At 45.5% G+C, this 25,046-nt stretch overlaps 1 protein-coding gene across 1 annotated transcript in view; it reads left to right on the top strand.

Moving 5' to 3' along the window:
* The window catches only part of si:dkey-215k6.1 (transmembrane protein 132C), a 442,562-nt gene that overhangs the window by 140,254 nt on the left and 277,262 nt on the right, over positions 1-25,046 (top strand). The window contains exon 2 of the mRNA XM_036979350.1: positions 18,837-19,731. Within this exon, the coding sequence (XP_036835245.1) occupies positions 18,837-19,731 (895 nt within the window). The remainder of the gene's footprint in view (positions 1-18,836; positions 19,732-25,046) is intronic.

Below are 25,046 nucleotides of genomic sequence, written 5' to 3'. Positions count from 1 at the left end.
CATCTGATATATTCTGCTCTCATTCACTCCAACAACAACATAGAAGCCTCATTATAATTTCTATTGATGGTTGACATATAGTGGAACCCCTAGGCAGTGCAACATCATTCATATCTCAAGGGGATTTCATTGGGGACTCTGGTGAATACATACAAGCTCAGATTTCTGATTTCAACTCAGGATTTTGCCTGCCAATATGAGTTCTGTTATACTCACAGACATCATTCAAACAGTTTTAGAAACATTTTCTATCCAATTACTAATAATAATATGCAAATATTAGCAGCTATGACTGAGGAACAGGCCGTTTGATATGGGCACCTTTCATGCAAGCTACTCAATACTGCCCCTGCAGCCATAAAAAGTTAACACAGTGTCCAAAGAAGGGCCAGGAGTATACAGAATGGTGTCTTCTGCGTAGAGGTGGATCAGAGAATCAACAGCAGCAAGAGCGATCATTGATGTATACAGAGAAAAGAGTCAGCCAGAGAATTGAACCCTGTGGCACCCCCATAGAGACTGCCAGAGTTACGGACAACAGGCTCTCTGATTTGACAAACTGAACTCTGTCAGAGAAGTAGTTGGTGAACCAGGCAAGGCAGTCATTTGAGAAACCAAGGTGGTTGAGTCTGCCGATAAGAATATGGTGATTGACAGAGTCGAAAGCCTTGGCCAGGTCTATAAATACAGCTGCACAGTATTGTCTCTTATCAATGGCGGTTATGATATCATTTAGGACCTTGAACGTGGCTGAGGTGCACCCATGACCAGCTCGGAAACCAGATTGCATAGGGGGTCTCTAGGTCTGTAGCAGTTTAGGTCTAGACTGTCTCCCCCTTTGAAGAGGGGGATGACAGCAGCGGCCTTACAATCTTTGGGGATCTCAGACGATCTCAGACGAAGGAGCAGGTTTCTGGGTGCGGTAGAATAGATTCAATGCATAATGTACAGACAAAGGTATGGTCGGATGTGAATACAATGAAGGTAAACCTAGGCACTGATTGACAATGAGAGAGGTATTGTCCCTAGAGACATCAATTAAACTAGGTGAGATCACCGCATGTGTGGGAGGTGGGACAAGAGGGTTAGCTGAGGCATATTGAGCAGGGCTGGAGGCTCTGCAGTGAAATTAGACAATAATCACTAACCAAAATAGCAATGGACAAGGCATATTGATATTAGGGAGAGGCATGCGTAGCCGAGTGATCATAGGGTCCAGAGAGTAGCTGGGCAGGAGACGCGGCGATTCAGAATGCTAGCGGGCCGTGGCTAGCAGGCTAGCAGATGGGCCTTAGAGGGACGTTGCGACAGAAGACGTCTGTTGTAGCCCCCTTGTGCGGTTACGTCAGCAGACCGGTCGTGATGGATCAGCAGGGGTCTGTGTAGTAAAAGGGTCCAGGCCAATTGGCAAAATAGGTATAGTAGCCCAAAATATTGGCTGATGGACTTCTTCAGTCCGGTATGCTCTAGACAGCTAGCGGGCCGCGGCTAGCAGGCTAGCAGATGGGCATTCAGGGGACGTCGCAGCGGAGGAGTCTGTTGAAAAAAACCCTTGGGCGGATTATATCGGTAGTCCAGTCATGATGGATCAGCGGGGCTCCGTATCGGCCATTAAAGGGGTCCAGGCCAATTGACAAAATAGGTATTGTAGCCCAATGAGTTGCTGGTGGACCTCTTCAGCTAGCCAGGAGATGAGCATAGTCTAGCTCCAGGCTAATTGGTGCTTGCTTTGGAACAGGGACGTTTGCCAGGAGAAGCCAATCGGATAGCAGCTAGCTAGCTGCGATGAGCCAGGTGAAGAGGTACAGAGCTTGCGTTAGGAATCCGGGGATATGGAGGAAAAGAGGTCCGATAAGCTCTGGGTTGAATCGCGTTGTGAAGACTGGCACGAGTTGTCCGGGCTTAAAGTTAGCTAATGACTGCTTGCAGTGGGTGTTCTGTTGGGGGGTTCCAGTTCTAAAGTAAATAAAATAGCAGACCCATACCACATTGGGTGAGGCGGGTTGAAGTGTGTTAAAGTTAAGGGTTAAGAAAATAAAAAAATAAAAATATATGCAAAGAAAAAATATATAAAAAGATATGTACACGGGACATGACAAGACGAAGACAAAAGACCCCTGACTGCTACGCCATCTTGGATTTAGGATTTAAACTGATGACATGCCACTGGCTTTGAGTCAAGCCAGTGTGGATATGTATGAGGATGACTCAACACTATACACATCAGCTACTACATCTACTGAAATCACTACAACACTTAATTAACAAAGAGCTGCAGTCAGTTTCAGATTGGGTAGCAAGAAATCAGTTAGTCCTAAATATTTAAAAAAAAACTAAAATAATTATATTTGGGGCAAGTCATTCACTAAACCCTAAAGTCATTCACTAAACCCTAAACCTCAACTAAGTCTTGTAATAAATAATGCGTTAGTTAGTTGAAATTGAATTGAAGTTGAAATTGAGCAAGTTGAGGAGAGACTAAACTGCTTGGAGTTACCCTGGATTGTTAACTGTCGTGGTCAAAACATATTGATACAACAGTAGCTAGGATGGGGAGAAGACTGTCTATAATAAAGCGCTGCTCTGCCTTTTTAATAACACTATCAACAAGGCAGGTCCTACAGGCCCTAGTTTCTACCTTCTTAACAGCACTATCAACAAGGCAGGTCCTACAGACCCTAGTTTCTACCTTCTTAACAACACTATCAACAAGGCAGGTCCTACAGGCTCTAGTTTCTACCTTCTTAACAACACTATCAACAAGGCAGGTCCTACAGGCCCTAGTTTCTACCTTTTTAACAACACTATCAACAAGGCAGGTCCTACAGGCCCTAGTTTCTACCTTCTTAACAACACTATCAACAAGGCAGGTCCTACAGGCTCTAGTTTCTACCTTCTTAACAACACTATCAACAAGGCAGGTCCTACAGGCCCTAGTTTCTACCTTCTTAACAACACTATCAACAAGGCAGGTCCTACAGGCCCTAGTTTCTACCTTTTTAACAACACTATCAACAAGGCAGGTCCTACAGGCCCTAGTTTCTACCTTCTTAACAACACTATCAACAAGGCAGGTCCTACAGGCCCTAGTTTCTACCTTTTTAACAACACTATCAACAAGGCAGGTCCTACAGGCCCTAGTTTCTACCTTCTTAACAACACTATCAACAAGGCAGGTCCTACAGGCCCTAGTTTCTACCTTCTTAACAACACTATCAACAAGGCAGGTCCTACAGGCCCTAGTTTCTACCTTTTTAACAACCCTATCAACAAGGCAGGTCCTACAGGCTCTAGTTTCTACCTTCTTAACAACACTATCAACAAGGCAGGTCCTACAGGCCCTAGTTTCTACCTTTTTAACAACACTATCAACAAGGCAGGTCCTACAGGCTCTAGTTTCTACCTTCTTAACAACACTATCAACAAGGCAGGTCCTACAGGCCCTAGTTTCTACCTTTTTAACAACACTATCAACAAGGCAGGTCCTACAGGCCCTAGTTTCTACCTTTTTAACAACACTATCAACAAGGCAGGTCCTACAGGCCCTAGTTTCTACCTTCTTAACAACACTATCAACAAGGCAGGTCCTACAGGCTCTAGTTTCTACCTTCTTAACAACACTATCAACAAGGCAGGTCCTACAGGCCCTAGTTTCTACCTTTTTAACAACACTATCAACAAGGCAGGTCCTACAGGCCCTAGTTTCTACCTTCTTAACAACACTATCAACAAGGCAGGTCCTACAGGCCCTAGTTTCTACCTTTTTAACAACACTATCAACAAGGCAGGTCCTACAGGCCCTAGTTTCTACCTTTTTAACAACACTATCAACAAGGCAGGTCCTACAGGCCCTAGTTTCTACCTTTTTAACAACACTATCAACAAGGCAGGTCCTACAGGCCCTAGTTTCTACCTTCTTAACAACACTATCAACAAGGCAGGTCCTACAGGCCCTAGTTTCTACCTTCTTAACAACACTATCAACAAGGCAGGTCCTACAGGCCCTGGTTTCTACCTTTTTAACAACACTATCAACAAGGCAGGTCCTACAGGCCCTAGTTTCTACCTTTTTAACAACACTATCAACAAGGCAGGTCCTACAGGCCCTAGTTTCTACCTTCTTAACAACACTATCAACAAGGCAGGTCCTACAGGCCCTAGTTTCTACCTTTTTAACAACACTATCAACAAGGCAGGTCCTACAGGCCCTAGTTTCTACCTTTTTAACAACACTATCAACAAGGCAGGTCCTACAGGCCCTAGTTTCTACCTTTTTAACAACACTATCAACAAGGCAGGTCCTACAGGCCCTAGTTTCTACCTTTTTAACAACACTATCAACAAGGCAGGTCCTACAGGCCCTAGTTTCTACCTTTTTAACAACACTATCAACAAGGCAGGTCCTACAGGCCCTAGTTTCTACCTTTTTAACAACACTATCAACAAGGCAGGTCCTACAGGCCCTAGTTTCTACCTTTTTAACAACACTATCAACAAGGCAGGTCCTACAGGCTCTAGTTTCTACCTTCTTAACAACACTATCAACAAGGCAGGTCCTACAGGCCCTAGTTTCTACCTTTTTAACAACACTATCAACAAGGCAGGTCCTACAGGCCCTAGTTTCTACCTTTTTAACAACACTATCAACAAGGCAGGTCCTACAGGCCTTTGTTTTGTTGCACCTGGACTACTGTTCAGTCGTCTGGTCAGGTGCCATAAAGAGGGACTTGGGAAATTACAATTGGCCCAGAACAGGGCAGCGCGGCTGGCCCTTAAATGTACACGGAGAGCTAACATTAATAATATGCATGTAAATTTCTCATGGCTGGAAGTGGAGAAGAGATTGACTTCATCATTACTTTAGAAGTGTTGACATGCTGAATGCACCAAGATGTCTATTCAAACTACTAGCACACAACCCAGACACCCATGCATACCCCACAAGACATGCCACCGGAGGTCTCTTCACAATCCCCAAGTCCAGAGCAGACTATGGGAAATGTACAGTACTACATAGAGCCATGACTACATGAAACTCCACATCAGGTAACTGATGCAGTAGAATCAGATTTTAAAAACAGTGTAAAAATACACCCTATGGACCAGCGGGGTGACTATGAAGAGACACACACACAGGCGCAGACACACATACACATGATAAGACACGCAACTCTATACCGGTGCACATGGATGTTATATTGTGAATATGTGGTGTTGGTGTGGTGGTCTGAGGGTACACACGGAATATGTTGGGTAAGGTGTTATGAAATGACATGTCATGTAATATCTTCAACTGTATAGAACTGGGTTATGTTGCTGGACCCCAGGAAGAGTAGCTGTTGCTTTGGCAGCAGCTAATGGGGATCCATAATACATACAAATAGCTTATCCATTAGTGGGGAAAATGCTAAACTGACCCAAGATCAGCGTCTTGGGGAAACTTCACCCTGCACCGGGAAGGAAGAGGACGGGGGGTTTGTGATAGTTGATATTGAGTTTAAATTGTGTCCGTTTTGTTTTGGGCTGTATTGGAGGAAGAGAAGGAGACTTAAAAAAAAAATGAAAAATTAAGATTGGTGAAAGATTAAATGCCAGAGTTGAAGGGTTAGGTTGAGATGGGAGATCAGGTGGCTTCTGTGCTATTGGCCAGATGTAGGAAGTGTGATGCAGGACAACCAGGAAATGCCTCTAAGTACCGGCCCACCTGAGGGTTTTATATGCGGTGTGGCAGTGCAGCGCTGAACTTGGCTGAAGGTCAGCTGCTAAGCTTCTCTTTTTTTAGAGCAGGACATATGCTAAGCACCTCAGGGACCCAGGTTACCATAGGAACAGAGACAAAAACTACAGAAGCTATCAGAGCAATCGGAGGAGGTAATATTTGTTACATGACCAAGCCACAGATCACCAAAGGGTGGTTTTCTGTACATTATCATATTTAATAAAAAGTAGCTCAATAAATGGAAGAAGTTAGCACTTGAATACAGTTTAGAGACATAACACATGCCCTGCTAATCAATTTGTGGTAACAAATCACAAATTTCTCTAAGAAAATGATAGAGTCAGGCAAATATGGTAAAAACTCCCACTAGCCCATGCGTCCTCCAATCTATCGGTTTTAGATTTAAGGGGAGTAGTGAACGAGTGCACACTTCAGGAGAAAGGAGATGATTTTGGAACCCACTGTCAGAGAGGGGTAACAGTGGTGGGGTGGAGAAGGCGGGGTCTGCATGACAGATGACCATGAAAAGACGGGCACTCCCTCCATTACCTTTAGGGTCAAAGGTCACTGTGGTGTGGAAATGGATCCCATCCCTCACCGGGAGGGAGGACTACATTCATTAAACCTGACATGCTAGTCTTCCAGGGTGACATTTTCCCTAGGTGCAGAAATAAGGTCAGATTGCCCTCCCCCAAACCTAACCTTATCCATTAGTGGGGAAAATCCTAAACTGATCCAAGATCAGCGTCTAGGGGTAACTTCACCCTGCACCGGGAAGAAAGTGGGTGGGTTGTAATAGTTGATATTGAGTTTAAATTGTGTCCGTTTTGTTTTGGGCTGTATTGGAGGAAGAGAAGGAGACTTAAAAAAATAAAATAAAGATTGGTGAAAGATTAAATGCCAGAGTTGAAGGGTTAGGTTGAGAGGGAGATCAGGTGGCTTCTGTGCTATTGGCCAGATGTAGGAAGTGCGATGCAGGACAACAGGAAATGCCTCTTAAGTCCTCCTGAGGGTTGGATATGCGGTGTGGCAGTGCAGAGCTGAACTTGGCCGAAGGTCAGCTGCTAAGCTTCTCTTTTTTTTTTGCAGCAGGACATATGCTAAGCACCTCAGGGACTGTCAGGGACCCAGGTTACCATAGGAACAGAGACAAAAACGACAGACGCTGTCGGAGCAATTAGAGTAGGTAATATTTGTTCCATGACCAATCCACAGATCACCAAAGGGATGATTTATATACATTTGCCGCATCTCTGATGAAAATATTGTCATGTTTAATTCAAAGTAGTTCAATAAATGAAAAAAGTTAGAACCTGAATGTCTCTCGAATACGTTTAGACATAACCCATGCTTTGCTAAGCAATTCACGGCAACAAATCACAAATCTCTCTCTAACAAAATAATGGAGTCAGGGAAAGTCAAAAGTAAAGGGCTCAATGGCTTTTACTCCTGTCTCCTTCTAACCAAGAGTGAAGACAGAGGGACAGGACACAAGGAGGTATAATGTGGGGACAGACTTTGGGGGGAAAGAAGTCGACGAAACAAATCAGGTTGCGGGCGTGTCCTTCCAGAGTTATCTGACATTTCGCAGCCCTGAATACACAATAAAACACCCTGTTCTGGCATCGATTGATGCCCCCGTCCTGCTTCTTTCACCATTCACTGCCTCTGCTGTGTATTTTATTGTACATAACCTCAATATGGTTGCTCCTCAGGGGCGGCGAAGGAGGCACGCATTTATTTATCTGTGATTTTCCCCCCTGCCGCCCCCCCCCCCACGCCAAAGCTGTATGTTTGCTCTTAACAGAATGGTTTGTCGTTATACACACAAACCCCCTGTAGCGCAGCGGGAGGTTCACTTCTCTCTCTCAATTCAATTCAGTAGACTTTATTGACATGGCAAGTTAAATTACTTTGTCAAAGTATAAATGCGGTGCATTCTAACAGTCTTCAGACCCCTTCCCTTTTTCAACATTTTGTTACGTTACAGTCTTTTTTTTTAAATTGATTTTTTTTTAACGTAATTATTCAGACCCTTTACTCTGTACTTTGTTGAAGCACCTTTGACAGTTATTACAGCCTCAAATCTTCTTGGGTATGACGCTGCAAGCTTGGCAGACCTGTATTTGTGGAGTTTTTCCCATTCTTCTCTGCAGACCCTCTCAAGCTCTGTCAGGTTGGACGGGGAGCGTTGCTGCGCGGCTATTTTCAGGTCTCAAGAGATGTTCGATCAGGTTCAAGTCAGGACTCTGGCTGGGCCACTCAAAGACATTCAGAGACTTGTCCCGAAGCCACTCCTGCGTTGCCTTGGCTGTGTGCTTGTTGTCCTGTTGGAAGGTGAACCTTCTCCCCAGCCTGAGGTCCTGAGTGCTCTGGAGCAGGTTTTCATGAAGGATCTCACTGTACATTACTTCAGTCATCTTTCCCTTAATCCTGACTAGTCTCCAACTCCCTGCTGTTGAGAAACATCCCCACAGAATGATACTGCCACCACCATGCTTCATCGTAGGGATGGTGCCAGGTTTCCTCCAGACGTGACACTTGGCATTCAGGTCAAAGAGTTCAATCATGAAGAGAGAATCTTGTTCCTCATGGTCTGAGAGTCTTTAGGTGCCTTTTGGCAAACTCCAAGCGGGCTATTATGTGCCTTTCACTGAGGAGTGGCTTCCGTCTGGCCACTCTACCATAAAGGCCTGATTGGTGTAGTGCTGCAGAGATGGTTGTCCTTCTGGAAGTTTCTCCCATGTCCACAGAGGAACTCTGTAGCTCTGTCAGAGTTACCATCGGGTTCTAAGTCAAGGCCGTTCTCCCCCGATTCCTTCCATTTAGGAAGAGGCCATTGTGTTCTTGGAGACCTTCAATGCTGCAGAAATTCTGTGCCTCGACACTGTCCTGTCTCGGAGCTCTACGGACAATTCCTTCAACCTCATGGCTTGGTTTTTGCTCTGACATGCACTGTCAACTGTGGGACCTTATATAGACAGGTATGTGCCTTTCCAAATCATGTCCAATCAATTGAATTTAGCACAGTTGGACTCCAATCAAGTTGTAGAAACATCTCAAGGATGATCAATGGAAACAGGATGCACCTGAGCTCAGTTTCGAGTCCCATAGCAAAGGGTCTGAATACTTATGGAAATAAGATATTTCTGTTTTTTAAAATTTTTAATACGTTTGCTAAAATGTCTAAAAACCAGTTTTCGCTTTGTCATTGTGGGGTGTAGATTGATTAAAAATATATATAATTTAGTCAATTTTAGAATAAGGCTGTAACGTAACCAACGTCAAAAAGGCATCAATAATAAACTCAGCAAAAAAATAAACGTCACTATATAGCGTTCAGCAAACTTAACATGTGTAAATATATGTATGAACATAATAAGATTCAACAACTGAGACATAAACTCAAAAGTAACAGTCAGTATCGGGTGTGGCCACCAGCTGCATGAAGTACTGCAGTACATCTCCTCTTCATGGACTGCACCAGATTTGCCAGTTCTTGCTGTGAGATGTTACCCCACTCTTTCACCAAGGCACCTGCAAGCTCCCGGACATTTCTAGGGGGAATGGCCCTAGCCCTCCGATCCAACAGGTCTCCTCTCCCAGCCTTTTGCAGACAGTCTGAGCGCTGATGGAGGGATTGTGCATTCCTGGTGTTCCTGGCAGTTGTTGTTGCCATACTGTACTTGTTCCGCAAGTGTGATGTTCGGATGTACCGATCCTGTGCAGGTGTTGTTACACGTGGTCTGTCATTGCGAGGACAATCAGCTGTCCGTCCTGTCTCCCTGTACCGTCTTAGGCATCTCATCTCATTGCAATTTATTGCCCTGGCCACATCTGCAGTCCTCATGCCTCCTTACAGCATGCCTAAGGCATGTTCACGCAGATTAGCATGGACCCTGGGCATCTTTCGTTTGGTGTTTTTTCAGAGTCAGTAGAAAGACCTCTTTAGTGTCCTAAGTTTTCATAACTGTGACCTTAATTGCCCACCATCTGTAAGCTGTCAGTGTCTTAACGACCGTTCTACAGGTGAATGGTTCATTGAACCATAATGTGCATGTTCAGTGAACAAGCATGGGAAACAGTGTTGAAACCCTTTACATTGAAGATCTTTGAACTTATTCTGATCTTTGAAAGACAGGGTCCTGGAAAGGGGATGTTTCTTTAGTAGCAGTGGAAATGTGATTTCCATTAACACCTACTATTAATAATAACAACACTATTAATGACAATAATAATACTGTAGGCCAGTAACAACGTGACTGAGAAGCCACATAACATGAGAGCTAAGAGACAACAAAACGGGAATTATTAACATTACTCTGCATTCTCTTTCTTTCTTTCTCTCTCTCTCTCTCGCTCTCTCTCTCTCTCTCTCTCTCTCTCTCTCTCTCTCTCTGTGTCTCTGTCTGTCTGTCTCTCTCTCTCTCTCTCTCTCTCTCTCTCTCTCTGTGTCTCTGTCTGTCTCTGTCTCTCTCTGTCTCCGCCTCTCTCTCACCCTGTCTCGCTCTGTCTCTCTCTCTCTCTGTCTGTCTCGCTCTGTGTCTCCGTCTCTCTCTGTGTCTGTCTCTCTGTCTCTATCTCTCTGCGTCTCTCTCTCTGTGTCTCTGTCAGTCTCTGTCTCTCTCTGTGTCTCTGTCTCTCTCTCTATATATATATATATCCCTTCTCATTTTCTCCCTGTGTTAGACTGTCAGTTTGTCATACCTTCTCCAATCAGGTATGTGTGGTGGCAGCCGCCCGCTGGGCCCTGTGAAGCCTGTCCCTCATGGCCGTTCCTTGTCTCTGTTTCCATTTTCCAGGAAAATGCTGATGGAGTATTGGGAATCTCTGAGGGGATTAGAATGCGTTTAAAGTCACGTTAGGAAAGCCAGCGGCGTTCCGAATCCTCATTATATTTTCACACTCCCTCTCGCAGGCCAACCGCCTTTGTAAGGATCGGATACAATTCTGGGATATCTTGAGTAACATAAATAAATCAAATCCTGCATCCTGTTTTCAAGGCAGTCGCTCGCACAAGCACACACATACACACACACACACACACACACACACACACACACACACACACACACACACACACACACACACACACACACACACACACACACACACACACACACACACACACACACACACACACACACACGCGCACAGAGCTGGAGTCCCTTTCTATTTAGGCCCCTCTGTATGAGGTGTTTGTGAGCATACTGACTGCATCACAATTTTGTTTATCGGGGGTTTTTCTGAAATCAGATAATATGCAAAGCGTCATTGATTCTAGGGCTCAATTTTCTTTCACTGGAATGTCATGTAAATGTATGGAAGGGGTTTGTATAATGTACGCTATGTTACAGTCCTAATGAATTCATATGGGAAATTGTGGTTGCCCTTGTGTGTGTTTAGCCTATTACGCAAACGTCATGTGTTTCTGTGCATCTGTGTAGTATTGTACTATTAGGCTGCCAAGGCATCGGCTCCTCTTCCTGGTGTCCAAACAGGAAACCAATACAACACGTACAATACATGACGTCTTGTTTAGTCTCTGATATCAAATCAAAGTTTATTTGTCACGTGTGCCGAATACAGCAGGTGTAGTAGACCTTACACTGAAATGCTGAATACAACAGGTGTAGTAGACCTTACAGTGAAATGCTGAATACAACAGGTGTAGTAGACCTTACAGTGAAATGCTGAATACAGCAGGTGTAGTAGACCTTACAGTGAAATGCTGAATACAACAGGTGTAGTAGACCTTACAGTGAAATGCTGAATACAACAGGTGTAGTAGACCTTACAGTGAAATGCTGAATACAACAGGTGTAGTAGACCTTACAGTGAAATGCTGAATACAACAGGTGTAGTAGACCTTACAGTGAAATGCTGAATACAACAGGTGTAGTAGACCTTACAGTGAAATGCTGAATACAACAGGTGTAGTAGACCTTACAGTGAAATGCTGAATACAACAGGTGTAGGTAGACCTTACAGTGAAATGCTGAATACAACAGGTGTAGTAGACCTTACAGTGAAATGCTGAATACAACAGGTGTAGTAGACCTTACAGTGAAATGCTGAATACAGCAGGTGTAGTAGACCTTACAGTGAAATGCTGAATACAACAGGTGTAGTAGACCTTACAGTGAAATGCTGAATACAACAGGTGTAGTAGACCTTACAGTGAAATGATTCCTTACAGGCTCTAACCAACAGTGCAAAACAGGTGTTAAGTGAACAATAGCTAAGTAAAGAAATAAAACAACAGTAAAAAGACAGGATTTATACAGTAGAGAGGCTTTATACAGTAGACAGGCTATCAAAGTTGCGAGGCTATCAAAGTAGCGAGGCTTTATACAGTAGCGAGGCTTTATACAGTAGAGAGGCTTTATACAGTAGAGAGGCTTTATACAGTAGAGAGGCTTTATACAGTAGAGAGGCTTTATACAGTAGCGAGGCTTTATACAGTAGAGGCTTTATACAGTAGAGAGGCTTTATACAGTAGAGAGGCTTTATACAGTAGCGAGGCTATCAAAGTAGAGAGGCTTTATACAGTAGAGAGGCTTTATACAGTAGCGAGGCTTTATACAGTAGAGAGGCTTCATACAGTAGAGAGGCTTTATACAGTAGAGAGGCTTTATACTGTAGTGAGGCTTTATACAGTAGCGAGGCTTTATACAGTAGAGAGGCTTTATACAGTAGAGAGGCTTTATACAGTAGAGAGGCTTTATACAGTAGAGAGGTTTTATACAGTAGAGAGGTTATATACAGTAGAGAGGCTTTATACAGTAGAGAGGTTATATTCAGTAGCGAGGCTTTATACAGTAGAGAGGCTTTATACAGTAGAGAGGCTTTATACAGTAGAGAGGCTATGTACAGTAGAGAGGCTATATACAGTAGCGAGGCTATCAAAGTAGCGAGGCTACATACAGACACCGGTTAGTCAGGCTGATTGAGGTAGTATGTACATGTAGATATGGTTAAAATGACTATGCAAACATGATGAACAGAGAGTAGCAGTAGCATAAAAGAGGGGTTGGCTGGTGGCTGGACACAATGCAGATAGCCCAGTTGGTGGGTTGTGGGACACAATGCAGATAGCCCGGTTGGTGGGTGGCGGAACACAATGCAGATAGCCCGGTTGGCGGGTGGCGGAACACAATGCAGATAGCCCGGTTGGTGGGTGGCGGAACAAAATGTAGATAGCCTGGTTGGTGGGTGGCGGAACACAATGCAGATAGCCCGGTTGGTGGGTGGCGGAACACAATGCAGATAGCCCGGTTGGCGGGTGGCGGAACACAATGCAGATAGCCCGGTTGGTGGGTTGCGGGACACAATGCAGATAGCCCGGTTGGTGGGTTGTGGGACACAATGCAGATAGCCCAGTTGGTGGGTGGCGGAACAAAATGTAGATAGACTGGTTGGTGGGTGGCGGAACACAATGCAGATAGCCCGGTTGGTGGGTGGCGGAACACAATGCAGATAGCCCGGTTGGTGGGTGACGGGACACAATGCAGATAGCCCGGTTGGTGGGTGGCGGAACACAATGCAGATAGCCCGGTTGGTGGGTGGCGGAACACAATGCAGATAGCCCGGTTGGCGGGTGGCGGAACACAATGCAGATAGCCCGGTTGGTGGGTGGAGGAACAAAATGTAGATAGCCCGGTTGGTGGGTGGCGGAACACAATGCAGATAGCCCGGTTGACGGGTGGCGGAACACAATGCAGATAGCCCGGTTGGTGGGTGGCGGAACACAATGCAGATAGCCCGGTTGGCGGGTGGCGGAACACAATGCAGATAGCCCGGATGGCGGGTGGCGGAACACAATGCAGATAGCCCGGTTGGCGGGTGGCGGAACACAATGCAGATAGCCCGGGTGGCGGAACACAATGCAGATAGCCCGGTTGGTGGGTGGCGGAACACAATGCAGATAGCCCAGTTGGTGGGTGGCGGAACACAATGCAGATAGCCTGGTTGGTGGGTGGCGGAACACAATGCAGATAGCCCGGTTGGTGGGTTGTGGGACACAATGCAGATAGCCCAGTTGGTGGGTTGCCGGACACAATGCAGATAGCCCGGTTGGTGGGTTGTGGGACACAATGCAGATAGCCCGGTTGGTGGGTGGCGAGACACAATGCAGATAGCCCGGTTGGTGGGTGGCGGAACACAATGCAGATAGCCCGGTTGGTGGGTGGCGGGACACAATGCAGATAGCCCGGTTGGTGGGTGGCGGGATACAATGCAGATAGCCCGGTTGGTGGGTGGCGGAACACAATGCAGATAGCCCGGTTGGTGGGTGGCGGAACACAATGCAGATAGCCCGGTTGGTGGGTTGCGGGACACAATGCAGATAGCCCGGTTGGTGGGTTGTGGGACACAATGCAGACAGCCCGGTTGGTGGGTGGCGAGACACAATGCATATAACCCGGTTGGTGGGTGGCGGAACACAATGCAGATAACCCGGTTGGTGGGTGGCGGGACACAATGCAGATAGCCCGGTTGGTGGGTGGCGGAACACAATGCAGATAGCCCGGTTGGTGGGTTGCGGGACACAATGCAGATAGCCCGGTTGGTGGGTGGCGGAACACAATGCAGATAGCCCGGTTGGTGGGTGGCGAGACACAATGCAGATAGCCCGGTTGGTGGGTGGCGGAACACAATGCAGATAGCCCGGTTGGTGGGTGTGACACAATGCAGATAGCTCGGTTAGCCAATGTGCGGCAGCACTGGTTGGTCGGCCCAATTGAGGTAGTATGGACATGAATGTATAGTTAAAGTGACTATGCATATACAATATATTTGGGGGGGGCACACTATGCAAATAGTCCGGGTAACCATTTGGTAACCTGTTCAGGAGTCTTATGGCTTGGGGGTAAAACCTGTTGAGAAGCCTTTTTGTCCTAGACTTGGTGCTCCGGTACCGCTTGCCATGTGGTAGTAGAGAGAACAGTCTACGACTGGGGTGGCTGGGGTCTTTGACAATTTTTCAGGCCTTCCTCTGACACCGCCTGGTTTCGAAGTCATGGATGGCAGGCAGCTTTGCCCCAGTGATGTACCGGGCCATATGCACAACCCTCTGTAGTGCCTTGCGGTCAGAGGCCGAGCAATTGCCGTACCAGGCGGTGAATCAACCAGTCAGGATGCTCTCGATGTTGCGGATATCCGGAGCTTCGTAAGCTAGACAATGGCACAAGGCACTGGGGAGGATGTCGACTTCTCTCAGACATTTTCGAAAGGGGAAAAATCAATTATTCCAGGGTGGCTCCTCTGCAGACAGACAACTCTCCCAACAAATCACAAGTTTGGGTAGACGGGGCTTATTGCGGGTGGGAATTATGCTCCGGATTAGCTAGGGCAGCGGATACAGCAGTGACTTTACCGACGTGCTTTCCATTTTCGACTTGACCTCACTGTCCCAACTGACGCAACTTGTGCAGACAGACGTATGAAGCTGTCTGTCTAGAGTGACGTATTGCTCTTGTTTTGTTTGTGTGTGTTTGGATGTATACACTGTGTACCTTCTCTGTTCAAAGTTGGATTTGCCACATGCTTTGTAAACAACAGGTGTGGACTAATAGTGAAATGCTTATGGGCCCTTTAACAATACAGAGAGAAAGATAAAACAGGTAATAATCCCTACACAATGAACTGGTACACAGAGTACTGGGTCAATGGTAACTTAGACACAGAGTACTGGGTCAATGGTAACTTAGACACAGAGTACTGAGTCAATGGTAACTTATACACAGAGTACTGAGTCAATGGTAACTTATACACAGAGTACTGAGTCAATTGTAACACAGGGTACTGAGTCAATGGTAACTTATACACAGAGTACTGAGTCAATGGTAACTTATACACAGAGTACTGAGTCAATGGTAACTTATACACAGGGCACTGAGTCAATGGTAACTTATACACAGAGTACTGAGTCAATGGTAACTTATACACAGGGTACTGAGTCAATGGTATCTTATACACAGGGTACTGAGTCAATGGTAACTTATACACAGAGTACTGAGTCAATGGTAACTTATATACAGGGTACTGAGTCAATGGTAACTTATACACAGGGTACTGAGTCAATGGTAACTTATACACAGAGTACTGAGTCAAAGGTAACTTATACACAGAGTACTGAGTCAATGGTAACTTAGACACAGAGTACTGAGTCAATGGTAACTTATACACAGAGTACTGAGTCAATGGTAACTTATACACAGAGTACTGAGTCAATTGTAACACAGGGTACTGAGTCAATGGTAACTTATACACAGAGTACTGAGTCAATGGTAACTTATACACAAAGTACTGAGTCAATGGTAACTTATACACAGGGTACTGAGTCAATGGTAACTTATACACAGAGTACTGAGTCAATGGTAACTTATACACAGGGTACTGAGTCAATGGTATCTTATACACAGGGTACTGAGTCAATGGTAACTTATACACAGAGTACTGAGTCAATGGTAACTTATATACAGGGTACTGAGTCAATGGTAACTTATACACAGGGTACTGAGTCAATGGTAACTTATACACAGAGTACTGAGTCAATGGTAACTTATACACAGAGTACTGAGTCAATGGTAACTTATACACAGAGTACTGAGTCAATGGTAACTTATACACAAGGTACAGAGTCAATGGTAACTTATACACAGAGTACTGAGTCAATGGTAACTTATACACAGGGTACTGAGTCAATGGTATCTTATACAAAGGGTACTGAGTCAATGGTAACTTATACACAGAGTACTGAGTCAATGGTAACTTATACACAGAGTACTGAGTCAATGGTAACTTATACACAGAGTACTGAGTCAATGGTAACTTATACACAGAGTACTGAGTCAATGGTATCTTATACACAGGGTACTGAGTCAATGGTAACTTATACACAGGGTACTGAGTCAATGGTAACTTATACACAGAGGACTGAGTCAATGGTATCTTATACACAGGGTACTGAGTCAATGGTATCTTATACACAGGGTACTGGGTCAATGGTAACTTATACACAGAGTACTGAGTCAATGGTAACACAGGGAACTGAGTCAATGGTAACTTATACACAGAGTACTGAGTCAATGGTAACACAGGGTACTGAGTCAATGGTAACTTATACACAGAGTACTGAGTCAATTGTAACACAGGGTACTGAGTCAATGGTAACTTATACACAGAGTACTGAGTCAATGGTATCTTATACACATAGTACTGAGTCAATGGTAACACAGAGTACTGAGTCAATGGTAACTTATACACAGAGTACTGAGTCAATGGTAACTTATACACAGAGTACTGAGTCAATGGTAACTTATACACAGAGTACTGAGTCAATGGTTACACAGGGTACTGAGTCAATGGTAACTTATACACAGGGTACTGAGTCAATGGTAACTTATACACAGAGTACTGAGTCAATGGTAACACAGGGTACTGAGTCAATGGTAACGTATACACAGAGTACTGAGTCAATGGTAACTTATACACAGGGTCCTGAGTCAATGGTATCTTATACACAGAGTACTGAGTCAATGGTAACTTATACACAGAGTACTGAGTCAATGGTAACTTATATACTGGGTACTGAGTCAATGGTAACTTATACACAGAGTACTGAGTCAATGGTAACACAGAGTACTGAGTCAATGATAACTTATACACAGAGTACTGAGTCAATGGTATCTTATACACAGAGTACTGAGTCAATGGTATCTTATACACAGAGTACTGAGTCAATGGTAACACAGAGTACTGAGGCAATGGTAACTTATACACAGAGTACTGAGTCAATGGTAACTTATACACAGGGTACTGAGTCAATGGTAACACAGAGTACTGAGTCAATGGTAACTTATACACAGGGTACTGAGTCAATGGTAACACAGAGTACTGAGTCAATGGTAACTTATACACAGGGTACTGAGTCAATGGTAACACAGAGTACTGAGTCAATGGTAACTTATAGACAGAGTACTGAGTCAATGGTATCTTATACACAGGGTACTGAGTCAATGGTAACACAGAGTACTGAGTCAATGGTATCTTATACACAGAGTACTGAGTCAATGGTAACTTATACACAGAGTACTGAGTCAATGGTAACTTATACACAGAGTACTGAGTCAATGGTAACACAGGGTACTGAGTGAATGGTAACACAGAGTACTGAGTCAATGGTAATACAGGGTACTGAGTCAATGGTAACACAGAGTACTGAGTCAATGGTAACTTATACACAGGTTGGTGCTTGTAAGCAGGAATCAGGAGGATAGAGTTATTGTCAGATTTGCCAAGTGGAGGGTCAGGGAGTGTTTTGTATGCGTCTCTGTGTGTGGAGTAAAGGCGATCTAGAGTTTGTGTCACCTTCCTACTTGCACGGTGTGTGTGTGTGTGCGCGTGTGCGTGTACTGTATGCGTGTGTGTGTGTGTGTGTGCGTGCATGCGTGTGTGTGTGTGTTTTTCAGAGCAGTAACGACTAGAGTTCAATTCGGTGGAATGGGACTTGTATGTGCCGAGGGGGGTTGACATGGTTAACCCCTTCACCTCCCCCCTCAACCACAACGGCCCCAACCGCCCCTGTCCCGTACCAGATGGACGCCTCGCCAGTGTAACTCACTGCTGACGAGAGGGGAGTTTCAACAGAGCTCTTACACTCCAGTCTTCACAGAAACACATCAGCTGCTACCCCAGCAGGGTCCCCTTCCACCTGCCCCAACACACACACACACACACACATACACACACACACACACACACACATACACACACACACATACACACACACACACACACATACACACACACACACACACACACACACACAGACACACACACACACACACACACACACACACACACACACACACACACACACATACACACACACACACACACACACACACACACATGCGCACACACACACACATGCGCACACACACACACACTCAAACACGTGCACATACACACTTGCAAACGCACACATGCAGGAGGGGGGGGGGGTCACAGAAGGAGGAAGGATAAGTGGCCCCAACCTGTCCTGTCAGAATGTGAGGTGCTATTGTGTGATTATTAACATTGTAATGATGTTTCCTCTCTCTGTGTGTTACAGAGTCAGAGTGTCGAGGTGGTGGAGACACCCAGCCAAGGTTCTCCTCTTCTCTGCCCACCTACTTTCCTGTCTCCTGCCAGCTGCAGGGAGCCGACTCCTCCTTTTTCCTCCGGGAGGCAGGACAGGAAGTGATGCGTAATGGCAGCCTGCAGACGCGCACCGAGCCCTTCTTCCTCCACCAACCAGAGGCGGGCGCCGTCCCCCTGCCATCCGTCAACTGTAGCTACGGCAACCTGACGGCTGAGGCACCCGTGCCCCTAGAGCTGCTCCAGGGGTCCCCGCGCCTCCTTGGCCCCTCCCCCACCCACATCACCCTCAACTGGAAGGTGCGTGCCCATGTGGTGAGCCGCAGGGTGGGCTCAGCACGCCCCCTCGTCCAGGTGCTGTTCTACCTGGCTGGCCGTCGCTGGGACGAGGCAGCCCCCCTTCCGGAGCAGCTGCCCTGTGTGCGGGTGATAGCGGTGCGGGAGCCCAGCGAGGCCTCCCCATCGGCGAGCTGCAGGTTGAATGAGGTGGGGGGTGGCGTGGGGATCTGTGTGGCCCGCTTGGAGCTGCCTGCTGGCTGGTTCACCCCGTCACCAGGACGGAAGAGGCTCCCTGATACGGCCCTGACTGGAGTGGAGCTGTACTACTCTGTACAGCCCCTAGAGGGTGAGAGCGAGGAGTGCCCAGCCATCAAGGAGCAATGGAGAGGGCAGAGTGGAGCAGTGGGGGACATGCGGAGTGCTGGGCCCGTGGGGCTGGTGGTGGGGCCAGCGAGGCCCAGGGGGGAGAGGCTGAGACTGGATGACAACGTGGAGATCCTGGTGCCTCCCAGCCCCATCAGACTGGGACAGATGGTGGGCTTCGGGATCAGCATGAGTTCTGTCTCTAGTTTGGAGCAGTTCACTCTCAGGTGGGTCACAATACACACACTAACACACACACACACACACACACACACACACACACACACACACACTCACTTAATCACTCACACAAACCCTTCTGTGTGATGGCTGGGAGTTTATCTCTACGATTGTATTGCTTTGGCCTCCGGAATATGATGTTGAAAAAATTACAAATTGTACAATTTCATCATTGTATAGATACCGCCCAAACACATCACACGAGGAAACATTCAGTATTACTTTAACATCAAAACCATGACCTCATATGGGTTTAAATGTGTTCAAAGCACAGTACGTACCAAAGGGAAATCAACTTTGACACCAGAAAAGTTATTTTGTGCAAATTAATCATAAAAGTGAAGCAGAACATGCTGTGAGTAAAGTTTATTCATGAAGGTTATTTTGATCGTAGGAGGTTCACCATACTGAGCAAATGATTTCTCTGTGTTAGAGTGAGCTTGTACCTGCTTTATTTCCGTGGTGTATTTTCAGAGGACATGTAGGTTAGTAGTAAGGGAGTGATTTAAAAAAGCATTTCACCTTGTCTTGCTGCCTTCTCTCTCTCTCTCTCTCTCTCTCTCTCCCTCTCTCTCTCTCTCTCTCTCTCTCTCTCTCTCTCTCTCTCTCTCCCTCTCTCTCTCTCTCTCTCTGTTTCTCTCTCTGTCTCTCTCTGTCTCTCTCTGTCTCTCTCTCTCTCTCTCTCTCTCTCTCTCTCTCTCTCTCTCTCTCTCTCTCTCTCTCTCTCTCTCTCTCTCTCTCTCTCTCTCTCTGTCTCACACACACACACACCACACACCACACACCACACACCACACACACACACCACACACACACACACACACACACACACACACACACACACACACACACACACACACACACACACACACACACACACACACACACATTAATCCTGCTGCTGTTTCCCCTGTTCTGTCAACTAGTAGGAGTAATGGGGTTGGCTCCAGGGTTACGCACACACACACGCACACTGTGTCGCCTCTCCTTCATTTACACCTCCTGTCTCAACCTGTCCTCCTCTTCATTTACATCTCATGTCTCAGCCTGTCCTCCTCTTCATTTACACCTCCTGTCTCAGCCTGTCCTCCTCTTCATTTACACCTCCTGTCTCAGCCTGTCCTCTTCATTTACACCTCCTGTCTCAGCCTGTCCTCTTCATTTACACCTCCTGTCTCAGCCTGTCCTCCTCTTCATTTACACCTCCTATCTCAGCCTGTCCTCTTCATTTACACCTCCTGTCTCAGCCTGGCAGGTCAGCATTTCATGAATGTGTACACTGTGGATCCCGTGCATGACGAATACACTTTGATTTGATACGATGTATCATCTAGCTGAATCACAATGAATAAGGTGACACGGACAGGCAAGACCTGATCCTAGATCAGCAATTTGTTCTGAGTGACCATGGACACTTTTACTGGGTTGACTCTGCACTGCTACAGAAAAGGAACGTTTGTTTCGGGAAGTCTGGCGTCACTTACTTCCCATAAGCTGTAGAGGACATGGGCTATGGTGTGTGTGTGTGTGTGTGTGTGTGTGTGTGTGTATGTATCTATGTATGTATGTATGTGTGTGTGTGTGTGTGTGTGTGTGTGTGTGTGTGTGTGTGTGTGTGTGTGTGTGTGTGTGTGTGTGTGTGTATGTGTGTGTGTGTGTGTGTGTGTGTGTGTGTGTGTGTGTGTGTGTGTGTGTGTGTGTGTGTGTGTGTGTGTGTGTGTGTGTGTGTGTGTGTGTGATAATCAACCCGCTTATCGTCTCAGACACAGTTCCAGACTCTTATTATCCAGACACACTGCACCACATGTCCTCTACCCCCAACCATTTCTATCCCCAGAAAGCCCGCCCTCCCCTCCCCTCCCCTCCCTTCTCTAGTCTCTTAGTTAACCCAAATGCTTATGTTTACTACACATTTATGACACAGTAATATCCTACTATGGTGTTTGTATAGTACACGCTACAGTCAATTGCACAGTATACTGCGTATGATAAACTGGGTACCAGTATACAGTATATGGTAATAATGCATTAACACTAGAAAAGCCTGGCCTCGAGGGATCCCCTTTGAGCCAATGACAAGTCTTTTGTACGCCAACAATCTAACAGTTTAAAATTGTTATTGCATATATGCTATCGCAAAAAATATATATAATTTGGTTGTGTTAATGAAGATCTTATGAAAGATTATAATATGAAAGAAAACGTATTTCACAATACCATGTTTATGTTTCATTAGTTAATGTAACTGTAGACTATATCGTTAAGGGCAGGTAGTAAGGAACATTATCAAACAAGAAAACGCATTTCAAATAACAGAATGGCATATTTTGAATTTAAATATAATAGTGTGCTTTGAGTGCACCTGGGCAGCACATGTAATGTGGTAATTCTGCCCAAAATATATATTTTAAAATAAGAGCTCAGGGGTTGTTTTTTAAAGAGTTGTTTGGCAAGGATAGAGTCTGCTCTGTCTGAAACTATATAGACATTAAAATGTCTTACCGGGTTGTAATTCTATGGGATAATTAGACAAAGTCACTTTTCGGGTTCCATTTCCCTACCTCTGTGTCATTTCCAAGTTACGCTGTTCATCAGATTTGTAATATACAATTTAACAATTGATAATATTCTCTCTCACCCATCAGACTATTGTCAATGTAATGTTGTCTTTAGGCGAACTCTATTATGTGGGACATCAGTTTGGATATGATTTAGGTGTATACTACCGGTCGAAAGTTTTAGAACACATACTCTTTCAAGGGTTTTTATTTATATTTACTATTTCCTACATTGTAGAAAAATTGTGACAACATCAAAACTATGAAATAACACATATGGAATCATGTAGTAACCACAAAAGTCAAACAATTCAAAATATATTTTATATTTGAGATTCTTCAAATAGCCACCCTTTGCCTTGATGACAGCTTTGCACACTCTTGGCATTCGCTCAACCAGCTGAGTTCCCACATATGCTGAGCACTTGTTGGCTGCTTTTCCTTCTCTCTGTGGTCTGACTCATCCCAAACCATCTCAATTTGGTTGAGGTCGGGGATTGTGGAGGCCAGGTCCTCTGATGCAACACTCCATCACTCTCCGTCTTGGTCAAATAGCCCTTACACAGCCTAGAGGTGTGTTGGGTCATTGTCCTGTTGAAAAACAAATGATAGTCCCACTAAGCCCAAACCAGATGGGATGGCGTATCGCTGCAGAATGCTGTGGTAACCGTGCTGGTTAAGTGTGCCTTGAATTCTAAATAAATCAGACAGTGTCACCAGCAAAGCACCCCCACACCGTCACACCTCTTCCTCCGTGCTTTACGGTGGGAACTACACGTGCGGAGATCATCCGTTCACCCACAACGCGTCTCACAAAGACACAACAGTTGGGACCAAAAACCTCCAATTTGGACTCTAGACCAAAGGACAGATTTCCACCGGTCTAATGTACATTGCTCGTGTTTCTTGGCCCCAGCAAGTCTCTTCTTATTATTGGGGTCCTTTAGTAGTGGTTTCTTTGCAGCAATTTAACCATGGAGGCCTGATTCATGCAGTGTCCTCTGAACAGTTGATGTTGAGATGTGTCTGTTACTTAAACTCCGTGAAGCATTTATTTGGGCTGCAATTTCTGAGGCTTGTAACTCTAATGAATCTCTGCAGCAAAACGTAACTCTAGGTCTTCCATTCCTGTGGTGGTCCTCATGAGAGACATTTTCATAATTTTCAACTGCACTTGAAGAAACTTTCAAAGTTCTTGAAATGTTCCATATTGACTGACCTTCATGTCAAAGTAATGATTAACTTTTAAGAAGGCACACCTGTTCATTCCAGGTGACTACCTCATACAGCTGTTAGAGAGAATGCCAAGAGTTTGCAAAACTGTCATCAAGGCAAAGGGTGGCTACTTGAAGAATCTCAAATATAAAATATATTTTGATTTGTTTAACACTTTTTTGGTTAGTACATGATTCCATATGTGTTTTTTCATAGCTTTTGATGTCTTCACTATTATTCTACAATGTAGAAAAAGTACAAATCTAGAAAAACCCTTGAATGAGTAGGTGTTTTAATACTTTTGACCGGTAGTATAGTTTGGATGGGCCGTCATTGACCCGTAGTGTAGTTTGGATGGGCCATCATTGACCCGTAGTGTAGTTTGGATGGGCCGTCATTGACCCGTAGTGTAGTTTGGATGGGCCGTCATTGACCCGTAGTGTAGTTTGGATGGGCCGTCATTGACCCGTAGTGTAGTTTGGATGGGCCGTCATTGACCCGTAGTGTAGTTTGGATGGGCCGTCATTGACCCGTAGTGTAGTTTGGATGGGCCGTCATTGACCCGTAGTGTAGTTTAGATGGGCCGTCATTGACCCGTAGTGTAGTTTAGATGGGCCGTCATTGACCCGTAGTGTAGTTTGGATGGGCCGTCATTGACCGGTAGTATAGTTTGGATGGGCCGTCATTGACCGGTAGTGTAGTTTGGATGGGCCATCATTGACCGGTAGTGTAGTTTGGATGGGCCGTCATTGACCGGTAGTGTAGTTTGGATGGGCCGTCATTGACCGGTAGTGTAGTTTGGATGGGCCGTCATTGACCGGTAGTGCAGTTTGGATGGGCCATCATTGACCCGTAGTGTAGTTTGGATGGGCCGTCATTGACCGGTAGTGTAGTTTAGATGGGCCGTCATTGACCGGTAGTGTAGTTTGGATGGGCCGTCATCAGCTGCGCAGTCTGACTACCAGCCAGTGAGGAGCAGAGATCTAAGCTGTGTTAGTAGGTATATTCAAGCGAATGTGTGTGTGTCTCCAGTGTGTGTTTGTATGTGTGTATGTGTTTGAGAGCCTATAGTTGGTGTGTGTGTGTGTGTGTGACCTGTGTGCAGTGTAAACAGGTGAAAGGACTAGGTCTCTACGCCGCTCTGAGAGATCTGCAGAGTCTATCTGATCTTCTGCAAATCCGGGTAATCCCACTACACACATATCCTTGTATGCCCCCCCCCTTGATCCCCAGATGTTATCATATCATCGATCTCTCGGCTCCTCTCGCACTTACAGCTTGCTTGAGAGTGTGTGTGTTTACCTGTGTGTTTACCTATGTGTGTGTGTGAGTGTGTGTGTTTATGTGTGTGTGTGTTACTATGTTGTGAAGATGAAGGTGAATCTGTAGTGAGGTAACTACGTTGTGAAGATGAAGGTGAATCTGTAGTGAGGTAACTACTTTGTGAAGATGAAGGTGGATCTGTAGTGAGGTAACTACGTTGTGAAGATGAAGGTGGATCTGTAGTGAGGTAACTACGTTGTGAAGAT

This window comes from Oncorhynchus mykiss, chromosome 6 (assembly GCF_013265735.2).
Source record: "Oncorhynchus mykiss isolate Arlee chromosome 6, USDA_OmykA_1.1, whole genome shotgun sequence".
Classification (NCBI taxonomy): domain Eukaryota; kingdom Metazoa; phylum Chordata; class Actinopteri; order Salmoniformes; family Salmonidae; genus Oncorhynchus; species Oncorhynchus mykiss.
The sequence above is the reverse complement of the archived record's forward strand: the minus strand, read 5'-3'. Positions and strand labels throughout refer to the sequence as shown.